At 41.3% G+C, this 20,882-nt stretch overlaps 1 protein-coding gene across 5 annotated transcripts in view; it reads right to left on the minus strand.

The window, feature by feature from the left end:
- The window catches only part of cntrl (centriolin), a 116,646-nt gene that overhangs the window by 70,747 nt on the left and 25,017 nt on the right, over positions 1 to 20,882 (minus strand). For all 5 annotated transcript variants that reach the window (XM_014174804.3, XM_014174803.3, XM_014174808.3 and 2 more), the window contains exons 6-11: positions 20,494 to 20,680; positions 20,050 to 20,243; positions 13,248 to 13,367; positions 12,358 to 12,547; positions 11,981 to 12,090; positions 6,899 to 7,093 (exon numbers count right to left, since the gene is read on the minus strand). In XM_014174804.3, the coding sequence (XP_014030279.2) occupies positions 6,899 to 7,093; positions 11,981 to 12,090; positions 12,358 to 12,547; positions 13,248 to 13,367; positions 20,050 to 20,243; positions 20,494 to 20,680 (996 nt within the window). The remainder of the gene's footprint in view (positions 1 to 6,898; positions 7,094 to 11,980; positions 12,091 to 12,357; positions 12,548 to 13,247; positions 13,368 to 20,049; positions 20,244 to 20,493; positions 20,681 to 20,882) is intronic.

Below are 20,882 nucleotides of genomic sequence, written 5' to 3' on the forward strand. Positions count from 1 at the left end.
TGTCATTGTTTTATAGATACCATAGTGAGAAAGGATTCATTTCGCAACACCTACGGCTTCCACTAGATGTCAACGATCTTTATAAAGTTGTTTGAAGCGTCTATGATAAACAGAGAGCAAATTAGAATCCAAGGAAGTTGACATGTCATCACTTCATTTTTTTGCGCCTGCGCATAAATCTGAGAAACGTGAGTTTGTCATCATTTTTTATCTAGACATAGGATAGGTTGTGTGAAAATATTACTGATGTTTAACGTTAAAAATGGACCAAAAGATTAATGCTAAACAACATTTGACATGTTTCAACGAACATAAATAGATTATTTACTAGGTTTTTTTAGCTTTTCGGCGTGATTTTACCAGCCACCCACCACGTTTTGTGGGAGCATAATGAACGCTAAGTACTTGGTGTTATTTGGACATAAATTATGAACTTTGTCAAAAGAAAGCACATTTGTTCCGGACCTGGAATGCCTTCCGGACCTGGGATCCTGCCTTCTGATGGAGATAATCAAAGGTAAGGGGGTATTTACAATGTTATTATCGATTTTAGATGATGCTAACTGTATAGCATAGCCTGTTGTTCTTAGCATAGCACCCCGTTTATTGCAAAATGTGATTTCCCAGTAAAGTTATTTTGAGATCTGGCCATTCGGTAGCAATTACGAGATGATAATATATTATTCTTTGAATGACAATATTATAATTTACCAATGTTTTCGAATAGTAATTTTGTTATGTTCACCGGAAGCATTTCAGAGAAGAAAAAAATCTGAATTTCACGCTACTGTAAAATGCTGTTTTTGTATATAAATATGAACTTGATGGAACAAAAAATCCATGTATTGTATAACATAATGTCCTAGGAGTGTCATCTGATGGAGATTGACAAAGGTTAGTGCATAATTCTAGCTGGTTTCTGCTTTTGGTGACGCCTGACCTTGAATTGAAAATGGATGTTTGTACTTTTGTGGCTATGTACTGTCCTAACATAATCTAACTTTATGCTTTTGCCGTAAAGCCTCTTTGAAAATCGAACAATGTGGTTAGATTAAGGAGATGTTTATCATTTAAATTGTGTAAAATAGTTGATTGTTTGAGAAATTGAAATTATTAGATTTTTGATGTTTTGAATTTCCAGCCTTGTTAGCAATCCCGGCTCGGGGTTCATTGCTAACCTGTAGCCCCAACAGGTCTTTTTAACATTCTTCACATGTTGTTTTTCTGCAATGTAATATCCCTATAGTGTTATGCTATCTGTGGTTAAAAGTAAAAAAAAAAAACATGCATTTCCAATGTAACGTGTAAACAGGGCTAATTGTTTCATGTAGGTTATGCAAGCAAGAAATAAGTGTGTATGCTAAGAGTGTCTGCTAAAATAGCATAACACTATAGGGATATATACAAAAAAAAGTGATGTAAATCTAATAAACATTAGAGTATGAATTATCAGAGTAATGAATAATGGCGCTAGAGGGAATGGCGGCCGTTTACGGGCTCCTGACCAATTGTGCTATTTTGTGTATTGTTTGGCTGTAATAAAATAAAATAAAAGTGTACATAATGTATCCGCCATCGTTTCCTATGTCCGAAAACAGCTTTTGGATATCAGAACAGCTATCACTAACCGCCATTTGAACGAGGACTTTTACTTCAATGAGTCGGAGGCAAAAGACATATTGATTATCACGGACCAGGCCCAAATCCCAGACACTCGAAAGAGGAGACGGCGCTATAGACACCTGATAAGACTATGGTCGGAGAGTGGATAAATCGCCTCTACCCTCCATTCTATTGGCAAAAGTGCAATCACTGGAGAATAAACTGGATGAACTCTGTTTGAGACTATCCTATCAACGTGATCTGAAGAACAGTAATATCCTATGTTTCTCAAAGTCGTGGCTGAACAATGACATGGTAAATATAAATCAAGATGTTTTTTCTATACATTGGCAGGACAGAACGGCTACGTCGAGGAAGCTCATAGGGGGGGTGGGTGTCTCTTGACAACAACTGGCGCGCAATTTCTAATATTAAGGAAGTCTCCAGGTTCTGCTCGCCTGAGTTAGAATACCTCATGATAAACTGTAGACCACACTATTTACCAAGAGAGTTTTCATCTATATTTTTCATAGCTGTGTATGCAAGGGTTCCCAAACTTTTTCACTGTGGCTCCCCCTTCCAGCATTGGGGAACATCCCCCGCCCCTTGTCTATAGCTATGGGCACAAGCACTCATGAAACAAACTGTTCACACCCCTCTTGTTGGTGGCAATTTTACACTTTGTCAGGGGCGCATTTTTTCTTGTTCCAGTTTTAAAGCAAATTTTCTTGCAGTTCTATACCCCACAGTTTGAGAACCACTGGTCTATAGTACCACCACAAACCAATGTTTGCACTAGGACCACACTCAATGAGCTGTATAGGGCCATAAGCTCTATAGTGCTCCTAGAGGCTGGTGACTTATATGCAGGAAAACTGAAATACGTTTTACCTCATTTCTACCAGCATGTCACCTGTGCAACTAGAGTCAAAAAACTCTAGATCACCTTCACTCCACACACCGAGATGCATTCAAAGCTCTCCCTCGCCTTCCATTTGGCAAATATGACCATCTATCCTCCTGATTCCTGCTTACAAGCAAAAACATAAAACAGAAAGTACTCAATACGGAAGTGGTCCGATGAAGCAGATGCTAAGCTACAGGACTGTTTTGCTAGCACAGACTGGAATATGTTCCGGGATTCATCTGATGGCATTGAGGAGTTACCCACATCAGTTGCCAGCTTCATTAATAAGTGCATCGACAACGTTGCCCCTACAGTGACCGTACATACATATCCCAACCAGAAGCCACGGATTACAAGCAACATCCGCACCGAGGTAAAGGCTAGAGCTGCTGCTTTCAATGAGCGGGATTCTAATCCAGACACTTAAAAGAAATTCCGCTACGCCCTCTGACAAACCATCAAACAGGCAGTGTCAATACAGGACCAAGATCGAATCCTACAACACCAGCTCTGACGCTTGTTGGATATGGCAGAAGCTGAATAAACCGCATGATCATTACACAGGTGCACCTTATGCTGTGGACAATAAAGGGAATTCTGTTTAAAATAAAGCCCTATTGTAGGGAAAAGGCTCATTTTGATTGGCCTGGCCCCTGCCCAGTCATGTGAAATCCACAGATTAGTGCCTAATGAATATATTTCAATTGACTGATTTCCTTACATGAACTGTAACGCAGTAAAATCTTAAAAAATGTTGCATGTTGCGTTTGGTGGGAAAGGGCAGTACAGTTGAAGGCGGAAGTTTACATACCCCTTAGCCAAATACATTTAAAATCAGTTTTTCACAATTCCTGACATTTAACCTGTCTGGGCTAGTATTTTCATGGCCGGATGAAAAACGTACCCAATTTAAACAGGTTACTACTCTGGCCCAGAAACTAGAATATGCATATTATTAGTAGATTTGGATAGAAAACACTGAAGTTTCTAAAACTGTTTGAATGGTGTCTGTGAGTATAACAGAACTCATATGGCAGGCAAAAACCTGAGGAAAATCCAAGCAGGAATTGGAAAGTCTGAGTATTGTAGTTCTTCTTTTGATTCTCTATCGAAGCTACAGTGTCTGTGGGGTGACGTTGCATTTCCTAAGGCTGTCTAAAGCCTTCAGAAAGTGGTTTGAGCATTCTCCTGTCACTGGGCAGATAATAGGAGCTCAGTTACTGAGTGGTCTGCCTGGCAACAAAGGGATTGGATATGCGCGGTTACATGAGCATGCCGTTCCTTCTTTTTCTTCTTGAATGAATATGCTATTGTCCGGTTGGAATATTATCGCAATTTTACGTTAAAAATACCATAAAGATTGATTTTAAACAAGCGTTTGACATGCTTCTAAGTGCGGTAATGGAACATTTTGACTTTTCGTCTCTGGTACTGCGCTCACGCATTATGCCTTTGGATAAGTGATCTGTACGCACGAACAAAACAGAGGTATTTGTACATAAATATGGATTATTTCAAACAAAAACAACATTTCTTGTGGAAGTAGCAGTCCTGGGAGTGCATTCTGACGAAGATCAGCAAAGGTAAGAGAATATTTCTAATACTAATTCTGAGTTTAGGTTGCCCCGAACTTGGCGGGTGTCTGAATAGCTCACCGTGATGGCTGAGCTATGTACTCAGAATATTGAAAAATGTGCTTTCTCCGTAAAGCTATTTTAAAATCTGACACAGCGGTTGCATCCAGGGGTAGTCTATCTATAATTCTTTAAATAATTGTTATATATTTTGTCAACGTTTATGATGAGTATTTTTGTAAATTGATGTGCACATTCACCGGGCGTATTGGTGGAAATACATTTTCTGAATATCACACGCCAATGTAAAATGCTGTTTTTGGATATAAATATGAACTTTATCGAACAAAACATACATGTATTGTGTAACATAATGTCCTAGGAGTGTCATCTGATGAAGATCGTCAAAGGTTAGTGCTTCATTTAGCTGTATTTTGGATTTTATTGACACATGTCCTTGCTTGGAAAATGGCTGTGTGATTATTTTTGTCCATGTACTCTCCAAACATAATCTAATGTTTTTCTTTCGCAGTAAAGCCTTTTTGAAATCGGACAATGTGGTTACATCAAGGAGAAGTGTATCTTTAAAATGGTGTAAAATAGTTGTATGTTTGAGAAAGCTGAATTATGACATTTTGTTGTTTTTGAATTTGCCGCCCTGATATTTCACTGGCTGTGTCCCGCAGGTGGGACGCTAGCATCCCACGTAGCCCATAGAAGTTAATCCATGTAAACATTCCCTGTCTTAGGTCAGTTAGGATCACCACTTTATTTTAAGAATGTGAAATGTCAGAATAATAGTAGAGAGAAAGATTTATTTCAGCTTTTAATTCTCACATCACATTCCCATTGGGTCAGAAGTTTACATACACTCAATTAGTATTTGGTAGCATTGTCTTGAAATTGTTTAACTTGGGTCAAACGTTTTGGGTAGCCTTCCACAAGCTTCCCACAATAGGTTGGGTGAATTTTGGCCCATTCCTCCTGACAGAGCTGGTGTAACTGAGTCAGGTTTGTAGGCCTCCTTGCTCTCAAACGCTTTTTCAGTTCTGCAATTTTCTATAGGACTGAGGTCAGGGCTTTGCGATGGCCACTCCAATACCTTGACTTTGTTGTCCTAAAGCCATTTTGCCACAACTTTGGAAGTATGCTTGGGGTCATTGTCCATTTGGAAGACCCATTTGCGACCAAGCTTTAACTTCCTGACTGATGTCTTGAGATGTTGCATCAATATATCCACATAATTTTCATTCCTCATGATGCCATCTATTTTGTGAAGTGCACCAGTCCCTCCTGCAGCAAAGCATCACCACAACATGATGCTGCCACCCCCGTGCTTCACAAATATAATTAGATTTATTTAACACTTTTTTGGTTACTTCATGTGTTATTTCATTTTATTCTACATTGTAAAAAATAGTACAAATAAAGAAAAATCCTAGAATGAGTAGCTGTCCAAACTTTTGACTGGTACTGTATATATGTACACGTGCACGCGCACGCACGCACACTGCCCTTTCCAAAAGGAACACCTATGTGATAATGCTGTTCATTGACTACAGCTCAGCGTTCAACACCATTGTACCCTCCAAGCTCATCACTAAGCTAAGGACCCTGAGATTAAACACCTTCCTCTGCAACTGGATCCTGGACTGCCTGACAGGCCACGCCCAGGTGGTGAGGGTAGGCAACAACACATCCGCCACGTTGACCCTCAACACGGTGGCCCACCAGGGGTGCGTGCTTAGTCCCCTACTGTACTCCCTGTTAACCCACTACTGCGTGGCCGGGCGACAAGATAATGGTGGGCCTGATCACGAAGCTCAGCCTACAGGGAGGAGGTAAGGGACCTGGTAGTGTGGTGCCAGGACAACAACCTTTAAATCAATGTCAGCAAGACAAAGGAGCTGATCATGGACTACAGGAAACAGAGGGCCGAACACGCCACAATTCACATCGACAGGGATGTTGTGGAACAGGTTGACACCATTGACAGCATCTTGACTGGCTGCATCACCGCTTGGTATGGCAACTGTTTGGCATTTGACCGCAAAGCGCAACAGAGGGTAGTGCATACGGCCCAGGCGGTGTCAGAGGAAGGCCCATCCAAGTCATAGACCGTTCTCTCTGCTACCGCAAGCGGTACCGATGCACAAAGTTTGCTTAGCTATAAGACTGCTAAATAGTTAACCAATAGCTACCCGGAATATCTGCATTGACCCTTTATGCACTAATCTCTTTTGACTCATCACATACGCTGCTGTTACTGTTTATCATCTATCCCGTTGCCCAGTCACTTTATCCCTACCTATATGTACATATCTACCTCAACTACCTCGTACCCCTGTACATCGACCCTGCATATTGAAGTGCTGCATCAATTCCAACTGAAGGGACTAGTTTAGAAAAGTGCTAAAACAGTGTATCCAAGGAAAGGGCTAAGACAATGTATGCAACTGAAGAGACTAGATTAGGAAAGTTCTAAAATGGTGTATCCTGTGAATTTGCCATATTCAGTATGAATAAACACTTGCTAAAGTGCCAGAATACAGTGTATCCAACTGTGGGGATTCGTTCAGAAAAGTACTAAAACAGTGTATGCAACTGAAGGGACTAGTTTAAAAAGGTTCTAAAGTGGTGTATCCTGTGAGTTTGGTGTATTCAATATGTAATAAGTTGCTCTGCTCTGCAGTGTGTCAGTGGTGCGGGTGGTGTAAAGTGATGCTGATAGCTAGCTCTGGTCGAGACCGTTAGTGGAGGAATGCACACTAACGACCTGGACCAGAGCTAGTAGCTATCTATCTAAAGTACTAACATGCTGGGGGTCCCTGGGGTCCAGTGTGTTGAGTAGGCCCTGGAGGTGGTCCAGCTCTCCCTGGGTTCGGTTCATTTCCCCTCTCTGTATCTCCAGCTGGCCCTCCAGAGCCTCCGCCTCATCTCTCAGCTGCCTCACTTGCTGGATCCTCCAGTGGAGCTTCTGCCTTAGTTGCTCTTTCTCTGCCTTGGACACCTAGATAAAGGATGGAGAGAAGAGGCTTTTAGAAGTGTCCGGGATGGATTAGGCTAGTTGATGTGGAACAGTGCTGTTATTGTAGCATGGTCGCAGATCTGTTTGTGCAATCATGTCAACTCTTTGGCATGACAATAAGTGACAAGGAGTGATGAAGAGTTGACATAACAGGACAAACAGATCTGGGACTACTGGATACTGTTATTACATTATTAGAAAAAAATGTTTTGGATAGTGCCAATCCAATCTACACGGTCACCGAGACATAACCGGTGGAGGGGATATCTGCGCATATCAGACTCAAAAGAAACACGTGAATTTTCCCTGCAACTACACTGATACCATTACACTTCCTTATTGTCAGTAGCATTTTATTATTAAAAGTTATTACATATGAATATTAGACTAGTATACAAATTAAGAAATGTCAGATTGGAGAGGAATTCCCCCCCCCCCAAAAAAATACAGATTTTGATGCACTAACCCATTCACACCAAGTCTGATGCGTTTTTCCCTCCACTTTTCCGAATTAATTCTCATAACTTCACCAATGCTGCGGAGTCATTCTCTGTGGCAATATGTTGTTCAAAGTGGCTTGAGAGGACTCTGTAATGAGTTGCATCCCATTTAATAAGAGAGGAAACACAAAACTGGCACCTGTCATCATTCCGCACATGCTGACCCTGCAACGAGACAGTTTTTTTTCTATCTGATTAAAGAGATGAAGTCCAGACAGGCTAGGCCTATTTGAGGAAACTTTCTAAATGGACATTGATCATTTGTCAATTCATACACGCACCCACCTAAAAGGACACATCAATCAAAGCCACCTGCAGCGCATCTCACTCTGACACATAAGCAAATCACATTTGTCTTCTCCCAAAAACGTTTTAAAAAACACTTGCCTTAGCTTCAAATTATTTCTGTAGGATATCAAAAAATAGTCTACATCATAGGATAATGCTAAATCAATGTAGCCTATCATATACATTGACAAGGAAAGTTTTAAGGGGGATATAGAGACCATGGCCTAATGATCAGCCATTGATACATTTTGTGAAGCAATTGGTGGTTATTTTGACACTACATTTGAATTTGAGTTCTTTATCGAAATCTGTGCAGATTTTGTTTTCTCTGTCTTTTATGATCGCCTAGATTCACTTTAGCAGGCCTATAATTTTATATATATAGCAACAACCCAGCAGCAGGACCGCTACCTCCGCCTTTGTGCAAGGAGGAGCAGGAGAAGCACTGCCAGAGCCCTGCAAAATGACCTCCAGTAGGCCACAAATGTGCATGTGTCTGATCAAACGGTCAGAAACAGACTCCATGAGGGTGGTATGAGGGCCCGACGTCCACAGGTGGGGGTTGTGCTTACAGCCCAACACCGTGCAGGACGTTTGGCATTTGCCAGAGAACACCAAGATTGGCAAATTCGCCACTGGCGCCCTGTGCTCTTCACAGATGAAAGCAGGTTCACACTGAGCACATGTGACAGACGTGACAGAGTCTGGAGACACCGTGGAGAACGTTCTGCTGCCTGCAACATCCTCCAGCATGACCGGTTTGGCGGTGGGTCAGTCATGGTGTGGGGTGGCATTTCTTTGGGGGGCCGCACAGCCCTCCATGTGCTCGCCAGAGGTAGCCTGACTGCCATTAGGTACTGGGATGAGATCCTCAGACCCCTTGTGAGACCATATGCTGGTGCGGTTGGCCCTGGGTTCCTCCTAATGCAAGACAATGCTAGACCTCATGTGGCTGGAGTGTGTCAGCAGTTCCTGCAAGAGGAAGGCATTGATGCTATGGACTGGCCAGCCCGTTCACCAGACCTGAATCCAATTGAGCACATCTGGGACATCATGTCTCGCTCCATCCACCAAAGCCACGTTGCACCACAGACTGTCCAGGAGTTGGCGGATGCTTTAGTCCAGGTCTGGAAGGAGATCCCTCAGGAGACCATCCGCCACCTCATCAGAAGCATGCCCAGGCATTGTAGGGAGGTCATACAGGCACGTGGAGTCCACACACACTACTGAGCCTCATTTTGACTTGTTTTAAGGACATTACATCAAAGTTGGATCAGCCTGTAGTGTGGTTTTCCACTTTAATTTTGATTGTGACTCCAAATCCAGACCTCCATGGGTTGATAAATTGGATTTCCATTGATTATTTTTGTGTGATTTTGTTGTCAGCACATTCAACTATGTAAAGAAAAAAGTATTTAATAAGATTATTTCTTTCATTCAGATCTAGGATGTGTTGTTTAAGTGTTCCCTTTATTTCTTTTGAGCAGTATATTATATAGCCTGAGCGATATGTAGCCTAGTTCTGGTGTTATGTGATCACATTGGCAAAATTCCTACTTTGCTGCACTGCAAACGTAAAAAAAACAGGCAGAGAGAAATGTATTAATTAATTCACACAGCGAACCCACAGACCTGTCAGTGGCAGTGCCCAGATAATAATTTATATTGGTCAACATATTATTTTCCCATGTGAAAAGATGCAAATATCAAACCTGTGCTGTATAAATAATTGACGGATTGTGGCAGGCTGATATTTCGCAATTGGTGTGACTGGTGTCATAAACAAAACATGTGTTCATCCAAAAAAATGTCTTCCTAATTATTTGGACGAAAATAACGGACTTGATGAGAAAGGACCTTTACTGAAAATAGTCCTTTTACAAGATGAAATCATGACAAGAGCGTTTGATTCCTATTAAAGGCTACTTTAGGAAACTTTCTGAATAGACATATAGGCCTATAGAGAAGAGAATCAGTGAACTCACACATGCACACACCCATAAAAGGACCTGTCAATCAAAGCCAAGCATACTATATGTCAGACACAAGAGCAAATGTTTATGCTTTCCTTAAAATATATATAAAAAAAACCTAGGCCTACCTTAGGCTTTCCAAAAGTAGGCTATAAGATAATGAATTGACAAGGAAAGCATGAAGGGGAGAGAGACAGCTATGCTATAGTATGAAAATGAAATTGACAGAAACAAATACACGCAACATTTCCATAGCCTATTTATCAGTGTTGATTTGTCTATAAATTAAGAAAAGATTTCGCATCTAATTACAGCATGCCAGGTTGGATAGGATCGTCCATTTGACACAACATTAGCTCATTTCGAGTGTCATGTCCCTAATTTTAAGGACAAGCCTGTTACGTAAACTGAACGTGATCTAAGTAATCCCCAAAGTAATTATTTATCACAAGAGGACTATAAACAGTAATGCTGCATACTCCAAGAAAGGTTCAAACTCACCTTTCTAGTAAATAGTTATAAATTGCTGAGGTGTAGTCACTTTTGAGGACACAAGCTCAAGCAAACAGTACAAATATGATAAAAATATGAAATATTTTGAGACATATTTCCTATTCAACAAAACTATGAAGGCTTGAAATGACTTATATGCTTTCTCAATATAGTATAATCAAATTATAACTACTAACTAAGATTTCACCTTCCTTATAACTGTAAAATACATATTTGTATGTTTAGTGTTAAGAGAAAATGTGCATATTTTCTAATGGTCTCTCTTGATCAAAACATCAGCCCCCACCACTGTGAACGTCACACGTTCGGCTTCCTGAACTCGTTAGGAACTCGCTTTCATATCCTATTAATCTATAACAACCAAGGTGTTTTTTGTTTAAAATGTGTGAATTATTTTAGATTAATGGCTATAAATCAATCTCTGAATGTGCTATAGAGATGAAACCACCATCTCCTGTTGCGTTACAATAAGGATTACAGGCACGTGCTTTGTCAGTGGCTGTGACGTAAGGTTCAGCCAGGAGTTTATGGACAGTCAGAAGAGCGAATTAAATGGTAGGAGGGAAATCCCAGCTTCAAGTAGTTTCAGATTTCCCATCATACTGTATTTCACATAGGCGCAAAAAAATTAACTACTGTGCGCAATGCAAGTGTCACGTCCTGACCAGTATAGGGGTTATTTGTTATTGTAGTTTGGTCAGGACGTGGCAGGGGGTGTTTGTTTTATGTGGTTCAGGGTGTGTTTAGGTAGAGGGGTATTTGATTTATTAGTCATTGTTCTATCTAGTTTTTGTATTTCTATGTTTAGTTAATTGGGGTTGGACCTTCAATTGGAGGCAGCTGGTTATTGTTGCCTCTAATTGAGGGTCCTATAATTAGGAGTTTGTTTTTCATGGGTTTTTGTGGGAGATTGTTCTTGTTTAGCTGTTTGCCTGACAAGACTGTCAAGTTCGTTTTGTATACGTGTTATGTGTTTTCCTTCTTCACCAAATAAAAAAGATGTGTACATTTTCCCGCTGCGTCTTGGTCTCTACCCTACGACACCCGTGACAGCAAGCCATTTCGATCTACAGTATCCAAAGATCAATTTATAAGCCAAGATGAAGGTCAGAACCAGTACCAGAATCACGCAGGTCCTCTAAACTGGGGCCTTTACATCATTAATATTAAAAAAAGTAACATTGAAAATCTAATTGTCAAATCATAGCGCAACATGTGAGCTGGTTCTACTCATTCAATTTCCCCTTCTTGTTGCACACAACAAGCATCCATACCCCCTGTCAATGGGATTTATGGCTGATTTGAGATGTAATCATCAACCCTGTCACTTTATTTGGCACTAACTAATCATTTTTTTATTGAACTTCTTGAAATGGAAACATGTTTTTTATTAAATTGAACATGTGCTCTTCATGACAGAATGTTAAAATTAGGTAAAACATGTTTTAATAAAATTCAAAGTTACACTTCCAAAAAGGGACAAATGATGGAACGACCAAGTGCATTAATTTTGACAAAAATACTGCACTATATAGAAAATAGGGTGCCATTTGGGACACAGACAATAGGAGAGCCGAGCTTCGCCGGTGTCGCACCTGTTTCTGGGAGAGTGTCTCCTGCAGCTGGCGAAGCTCTCCACCGGCCCTGAGGACCTGCTGCTCTGCCTCCTCGATCTCCCTGTGCAACTGCTGCAGACACTCCTCGGCTGGGGACACAGTCACACAAACAAGAACTCACCTAACTACACCTCACCTAACACTCACGTCAGTCAGCAACAGTCAGAGGAACAACCTGTAGTTCACTTCACATACAGGGTGTAGGCAGGGTGATACAGACAATAGGAAAATCTTGTGTTACCATATCAGCTTCCCCTTCTCCAATTCGAACCTTACCCATTAGAAGGAGAAAAACCTTAACTGACCCAAGATCAGCATCTAGTAGGACGAACTTTACCATACTCCCTCTTCTGTACCTTTAGTCTGTTCTTGGCTGCAGTCTCTGGAGCTGATCTTGGCCACGTCTTGCCTGGGGTTGTCTGTCTCTATGTGGCCTGCAGTTGGCATCTGATGACTCTGGATGCCATCTGAAGCCACCGCGTTCCTCTTGTGTCGTGCCTTTCCAATGTAAGGGCTTTCCTCCAGGAAGCTCTCTGCCTCCAACTCCTGGTGAGAGAGAGAGAAAATGAATCATGAATTCATGCAGATTCCAAGGGTGCATCCAAAATGGCATCTTATTTCCTGAGTGTACACCTTCCTAATCTTGAAATGCACCCCCCATGGCCTCAATTTGTCTGGGCATGGACTCTACAAGGTGTCAAAAGTGTTCCAAAGGGATGCTGACCCATGTTGACTCCAATGCTTCCCACAGTTGTGTCAAGTTGGCTGGATGTCCTTTGGGTAATGGAACATTCTTGATACACATGGGAAACTACTGAGCGTGAAAAACCCAGAAGTGTTGCAGTTCCTGACACAAACTGGTGCGCCTGGCACCTACTACCATACCCTGTTCAAAGGCACTTAAATCCATTGTCTTGCCCATTCACCCTCGGGATGGCACACATCCAGGTCATAAGGCTTAAAAATCTTTCTTTAACCAGTCTCCTATCCTTCATCTTCACTGATTAAATTGGATTTAAAAAGTGACATCAATAAGGTTAATCCAGCTTTCACCTGGATTCACTTGGTCAGTCTAGGTCATGGAAAGAGCAGGTGTCCTTAATGTTTTGTACACTCAGTGTATAGTTCACTACTTCTGACCAGAAGGATTGCACTGTATAGGGAATAGGGTGCCATTGTTGGCGGACCCTAAGGCAACAACTGAATGGAGAGATGGCTCATGAGGGTTCTGGATGGATGGACTCACATGGTCTGGGTAATAGGGATACGGTTCAAACTTGGCGTCGATCTTCTGAAAGGCTAACTCCTGCTCCAGCTCATACTGCTTCTGGCATGCTCGCGTCAGCTCCACCGTTTTCTGTTTCAGCTGTCAATACGGCCATGCAGTATAGAGGTTATACAGAGACATCACAAACAATGAAGAAAAGCATCATACACTCACTGCAAGTTAGAATGGAATGTATTGCAATATTTTGGACCCCCCCGAAAAATTTAGCTCATCATTATGGTGGCCAATCCCATGTAAGTCACTGCCCAGTATAATAGCCTATCTGTAAGGTTTGTCGTAGTGGAGAGAAGACCAAGGCGCAGCGGGAATGTGGATACTCATATTTTTAGTAAAGCATCCACAGGAAAAAAAACAATAAACACGACAGGAACAGTTTCGCAGGCACACAAAACGCAGTGCAAAAACAACTACCCACAACCCCAAAGGAAAACACACACCTTTTTATAGGACTCCCAAGCAGAGGTAACTAGAACCACCTGCCTCCAATTGAGAGCCCAACAACCAATCTACACATAACACAAAAACCACTGCCACATCCTGACCAAAACTAATACAATTGCTCCCTCTGCTGGTCAGGACGTGACAATCTAAAAGCAGCTGCTATCTGCCTAAATTTACTTTGTCACAATAAAATTCAGAAGTGCAAATTTACCTGTATATTATACTAGCTTTGACCATATAAAGTCAAACCAAGAAAAAACAGGCAGCATCTATCATCATCACCATCATCATCTTTACATTTAATCTGAAACACAAGCTAAACAAATAAAAACAACAAAATGCTGGCAAACATGAGAGTGCTCTGCGAGTGAGAACCTGAATGGACAGAAGAGTCATGGACATTTAAACAAGGACATGGGTCAGCAGTGGGCATTGGGTTCACATGAATCTGTGTGTGTCTTCAGAGTGCCTGACAAATAGCATCCAGTAGAGGAGCAGGCAATGAAGGAGGCTGAAGAGACAGAAGCAGTGTGAAAACAAACAGAAAATTCATGCAAAGAGCAAATGAGAAAAATGGATAAAGACATGATCATGGCCTGTATTCATAAACAGTAGATGTACTGATCTAAGATTAGTTTTGCCTATTATATTATAACGAATATGAGTTACTGGAGAGTGAGGCCCTGGCATTTGAAAAGGTTAGTGTTTTGTTTGTTTGACGCAACCTGGGTGCATGACTTATGAAACCAAGTCATGTACACCACTGAGTCATAAAAGGCCATTAAGAAATCATGGAAACGATGAACAATAAAAACTAAAGAATTCGCTTTCTGTACACACAAACACTATACCACACCATGCAATACTACCTTCAGGAAAGGGGACTGAATTGATGTGTAAGGATAAACTAGAGGCCGGGAAAATAGCTATGGGCACAGAAAGACGAGAGAAAGATGAAGAGGAAGGCAGGAAGAGTTTAGAGGACACGTAAATGCATCGTTGTTCAAAGAGCTCCTTCCTATATGACAATTTGTGTGTTTGTGTGTGTGTGTGTGTCAGGATTTCCGTTAGCCGGTAATTGACGGGTTTTGTCTAATAAAATGAAAAGCCCATAAATAAAATTGTTGCCGGCCAAATTGACCAGGAGAAAAAACAAAGGTAGGCAAGCTTTCAGCACCACTCTACAATGAGAGCTGGAGGCAGTACGCACTTACTTAATTGTTTGAAACCTGAATGATTTACATCATATTATGAGGCATGTCTTACCTTGTATGAAAATCCAACCACAGAGGCTATTATTTTATTAAGACTTCATAGGAGGCGCATGAGTTTCAAGTATGGGAAAGCTAACAATTTATCCTACCATTATCGATCTGCGTGCCAGTTATGTATGCATCTTCTGGGAACAGTTTAATTTCAAAAATAACATTTTTGTTTCTCAATTTTTGTCAAGTGGTTAATCATAAAAATCTTAATTAAAAGGCAAAAAATATAAAACAAAAAATGTAACTAATACGAGAGCACCAGCCTCTGCCATACGAACACTGATACACCGTGATCATTGGTGGCTATATATAGTGCATTCGGAAATTATTATTTTTCCACATTTTGCTATGTTAAAGGATAATTCTCAAATTGATTAAAACGTTTTTTCCCCCTCATCAATCTACACACAATACCCCACAACGACAATGCAAAAAAACAGGTTCATACATTTTTCAAAATGTATAAAAATAACAAAAACTGAAATATCACATTTACATCAGTATTCAAACCCTTTACTCAGTACTTTGTTGAAGCACCTTTGGCAGCGATTACAGCCTCACGTCTTCTTGGGTATGACGCTACAAGCTTGGCACTCCTGTATTTGGGGAGTTTCTCCAATTCTTATGTGCAGATCCTCTTAAGCTCTGTCAGGTTGAATGGGGAGTGTCGCTGCACAGCTATTTTCAAGTCTTTCTAGAGATGTTCGATTTGGTACAAGTCCAGGCTCTGGCTGTCCTGAGGCCACTCCTGCGTTTTCTTGTCTGTGTATTTAGGGTCATTGTCCTTTTTGAAGGTGAACCTTTGCCCCAGTCGGAGCAGGTTTTCATCAAGGATCTCGGTACTTTGCTCCGTTCATCTTTACCTCGATCCTGATTAGTCTCCCAGTCCCTGCCACTGAAAATAATTCCCACAGCATGATGCTGCCACCACCATGCTACACCGTAGAGATGGTGCCAGGTTTATTCCTGACATGACGCTTGGCATTCAGGCCAAAGATTTCAATCTTGGTTTCATCAGAGAATCTTGTTTCTCATGGTCAGAGTCCTTTAGGTGCCTTTTGGCAAACTCCAAGTAGGCCGCTATGTGCCTTACTGAGGAGTGGCTGCCGTCTTGCCACTCTACCATAAAGTCTTGATTGGTGGAGTGCTGCAGAGATGGTTGTCCTTCTGGAAGGTTCTCTGATTTCCACAGAGGAAGTCTGGAGCTCTGTCAGAGTGACCATCAGGTTCTTGGTCACCTCCCTGACCAAAGCCCTTCTCCCCCTGATTGCTCAGTTTGGCCACGTGGCCAGCTCTAGGAAGAGTCTTGGCGGTTCCATTTAAGAATGATGGCCACTGTGTTCTTGGGGACCTTCAATGCTGCAGATTTTTTTTGGTACCCTTCACCAGTTCTGTGCCTCGACAAAATCCTGTCTTGGAGCTCTACGGACAATTCCTTCGACCTCATGGCTTGGTTTTTGCTCTGACATGCACTGTCAACTGTGGGACCTTATATAGACAGGTGTGTGCCTTTCCAAATCATGACCAAACAATTTAATTTACCACAGGTGGACTCCAATCAAGTTGTAGAAACAGCTCAAGGATGAACAATGGAAACAGGATGCACCGGAGCACAATTTCGAGTGTCATAGCAAAGGTTCTGAATACTTATGTAAATAAGATATCTGTTTTTAATTTTTAATACATTTGCAAAAATTTCTAAAAACCTGTTTCCCTTTGTCATTATGGGGTATTGTGTGTAAATTGATGAGGGGAAAAAATTATTTAATACATTTTAGAATAAGTCTAACGTAACAAAATTGGGAAAAAGTCAAGGGGCCTGGATACTTTCCGAATGCACTGTAGCTGAAATGAGCGCATGGAACGCAGAGATGGCCAATGTAGTCGTTTGTCAACCAAGTAAAAATACATAAAGCCGACAAATAAAAACAGTAGAAAATATACTGATTGTTTATTTGGTTCTTTGAATCACATTCATTGCGCTACAGCCGGTCTGCCTGCATTTCTATTGGTCTTGAGCTACCGCTAGTGAAGTGCAACATTGTATCAACTAGCCTATTCCAGGCCCTCAGAGTTTTCCGAGGGACAGACGGCTGTTTTTGCGCAAGGGAAAGCTATTCTATGACGCTTCCACTTGATATACAGTATGAGTATGGAATCATCAGATGATGATATTTTACTCTTTCACGCAGGCCCACTGTAAGGAACTATTAGGCTATCATTCGCAATGGATGTTTAGGAAACAGACTTCGTTGACTTACTGTGTGAGGTGAAGAAAAAATGACTGAGAAGCTCAGCTTATTAGTAGAGGATGTGGTTAGAAAGACAATCAGAAATCAAACATTCCCAAATGGGCACTTTATTGCATTTATTCGCAGCAGGCCAGGTATGCTACGTCTATGTGTGCTCAGGCACTCATGCCCCCTCAACATTAACAAGACCGAGAAACCAGACCCATCATTGCTCACATGGAGCACTCCAAACAAAAGACAATGAAAAAAATTAACAAGTTGTAAATGATAACCAAAACTTGTTTCTCACAGTCTAGCAGGTTGTGAACTCTGCAAACAACGTTTCCACTCAGAGAATGAAAACGGTAAATAACATGAGGCCTAATTAGTAATACAATGCATTAACAACAGTGTAAGAATTGATATTCCTCTGTCCCGCACGCCCTGAAAAAGACACTTCTTTTTTTGTTTCTACTCGTCAGCAATACTTACTACAACTGTTGTTACACTAAGGTTTTTATTCTAAGAGAAACAAAAATGTTAAATTATATTCCATGATTTTATTAAGATATATGTGTTGACTGAATATAAGCAAGTGATGTCTGCTAAATAATCAAGTTGATGGCGCAGTCATATAGCACCTACATAAAACTGAGTGACTCACTCATTCATGGCTTTAGATCGAAATAAATAAGTACCAACATTCTTTCTGATAGTCTTTAATAAAGAAATGTTTTGGTTATCCTGACCTGGACACCATGTATTATAACAGTCCATTATGGGCTATTAGCAGGACAACAGACTCAAATCAAATCAAATCAAATGTATTTATATAGCCCTTCGTACATCAGCTGATATCTCAAAGTGCTGTACAGAAACCCAGCCTAAAACCCCAAACAGCAAGCAATGCATGTGAAAGAAGCACGATGGCTAGGAAAAACTCCCTAGGAAAAACTCCCTAGAAAGGCCAAAAACCTAGGAAGAAATCTAGAGAGGAACCAGGCTATGAGGGGTGGCCAGTCCTCTTCTGGCTGTGCAGGGTGGATATTATAACAGAACATGGTCAAGATGTTAAAATGTTCATAAATGACCAGCATGGTCAAATAATAATAATCATAGTAGTTGTCGAGGGTGCAACAAGCACGTCCGGTGAACAGGTCAGGGTTCCATAGCCGCAGGCAGAACAGTTGAAACTGGAGCGGCAGCACGGCCAGACTCTTGCCAACACCTCTCTGTATTTTGATACTTTGTGCAAGGCAATTGATCAGCATTAAAAACTTTGTGGATGGGGCCTCCCGAGTGGCGCAGCAGTCTAAGACACTGCATCGCAGTGCAAACTGCTTTGCTACAGATGCTGGCTTGATACCCGTCCCGGCCGCGACCGGGAGACCCATGAGGCGACGGTGGGCTTTTGGTTTTTCTCCCTCTAAAAACAGAAATAAATAATTCTAAATAACAAAACTGGATTTATTTACAAATTAGTAAGAATGATTCACCCCATATTCAAGAATGGCCTTTTCCCCCCCTCGCTCACATTAGGTTATTTGAAAACGAAATGATCTCCAAAATATCATAATTTTTTTAACAAAGCGATTATTATTATTATTCATTAATTCAATTTAGAATGATATAAAAGCCCCTGAGATACTACCACAGATCAGATTTGCCCTAACGAAAAACGCCCCTTCGATGTTAATTTAGAATCCTCCAAATCGAATTATTTGCGGAGTCACGTCATTGAAAAAAATATTTTTCAAAATACTGTAGGCCTACCGTAGGTGACATGACTCTTACTTAGTGTTGAGTAATGTGCTGTTAAAAGTGGAGTAGGTCTTATTTATTTAAAAAGCATATTGAAGTTTGAAGCAACAGTCTACCCGCATGTGGTCAACTATTTCAGCACCATTTCAAGCAGACAAGCATGGGGACTGGTCTTGATAAATCAATGAGATTTTTATTGGGTATTGGTTAGACTACAATTAGGGTGTGGAAATGTTATGCTCTTAGTACTGTAGCCTACTCCCGACCGTCATGTTGTACAGCGCCATATTTTCATAACGGAAACCCTGAGGGTTTTGTTTTTCTTAACACTACAATATTAATCAAATTAATTAAGTAACATTTTCTTAAAATCAAGAACTTTGTTCTTAAACAAAAATATTTTAAATTCTCTAGTACAGCCAATATTGAAAGCTATCAAATGCTTCTCAAAGATCCCATTTGGTTGTCAAACTAGCACTAACTAGCATTAATGGTAACAATGGCTGACAATTAAATAACGTGCCATGGAATTCTGCGGCAGCCCGCAAGGTGTGCTGCAGTATGACGCAACTTTTACAGGAAGAACCACTGTATATTAGCAACCCATCCTAGTTGTTGCATCTTTAGATTCACCCCCTCCCAAGTTTCTAACGAAGATGTTCATCTCTGTCATATACCGCTCGCATCAGGTGCATTAGGTGGATTAGAATGCTGCTTTCCCGCTAATTGTATTTTGGCAAATGTTTAAAAATGACGTTTTATCGGATGCCTCATTACAGGAGCTGCATGGTATGTTATGATGAATTGCCATAATCAAAATGCGATCTGTCATTCTGAGCCCCGTGCGTGGGTGGCCGCCCTATTGAGACACACCCAATGCATATCGGTCCGGTAAATTTCTCAAATGGCCGGTAAATGAAAATACCGGTCACGTTGTCCGGCACCACATTTTGCTAACGGAAATCCTGGTGTGTGTGTGTTTCTGTCTGTCTGTCTGTCTGTCTGTCTGTCTGTCTGTCTGTCTGTTTGAGTGAGTGCGTGCATGTTGAGATAAATGCCCACCAGCTCTGTCTTGGTGTCCAGCTCCTGCTCCTGCTGGGCCTGGCAGTGCTGTTGCTGCAGGCTCTTTAGCTGCAGTTGGTCAATGATCTCCTCCTGCTGCTCAAGCTCCTTCACTGCAGCCACCTGCTCACTCTGCAGCCTCCCGATCTCTGCCACACGACACTCCAGGTCCTGCTCCAGACGCTCAATCTCCTCTGCAACCACAGCATGAAAAGAGTTGCCATTTCCATTAACAGTGCCAACTAGGAAACAACCTAAGTGTGGTACTGAGGTACTGTATATTCACTAGGAAACTAACAGAAGCAAATGGGCCAAAATGAGGAGGGACTTTTCTAAGGTTTGCACTAATGAATACACACCAGGTATCTAAAATATACAAAGGCTCATCTAGTAATGAGACCCTTTCAGGGTTTTAAGCAGGGATTGTGCAATACTGCAATGTACCCATTTGAAAGCGCTGGGGGGCCTGCTCTCTCTCTTCCTGGCTGATAGGCTGCCCGTCCAGTGTCTCAAGTGACCTCAGGTGGAAAACCAGGAAGAGACGGTAATGGGGGAGATTGGCTATAGGGTTCTCTGCCACAGTCAGCTCTGTTAGGTTTTTCAGAGGCTTTAGTCTGGACAGCTCATGCAGCTGCAGCAGCCCCGGGTATGAAGAGAAAGACAAAAAAATATATAATTTTATTGGTCACATACACATGGTTAGCAGATGTTAATGCGAGTGTAGCGAAATGCTTGTTCTTCTAGTTCCAACAGTGCAATAATATCTAACAATTCCCCAACAACTACCTAATACCCACAAATCTAAAGTGGTGAATGAGAATATGTACATTAAA

The sequence above is a fragment of the Salmo salar genome, chromosome 26 (assembly GCF_965601325.2).
Source record: "Salmo salar chromosome 26, fSalSal1, whole genome shotgun sequence".
Classification (NCBI taxonomy): Eukaryota; Metazoa; Chordata; class Actinopteri; order Salmoniformes; family Salmonidae; genus Salmo; species Salmo salar.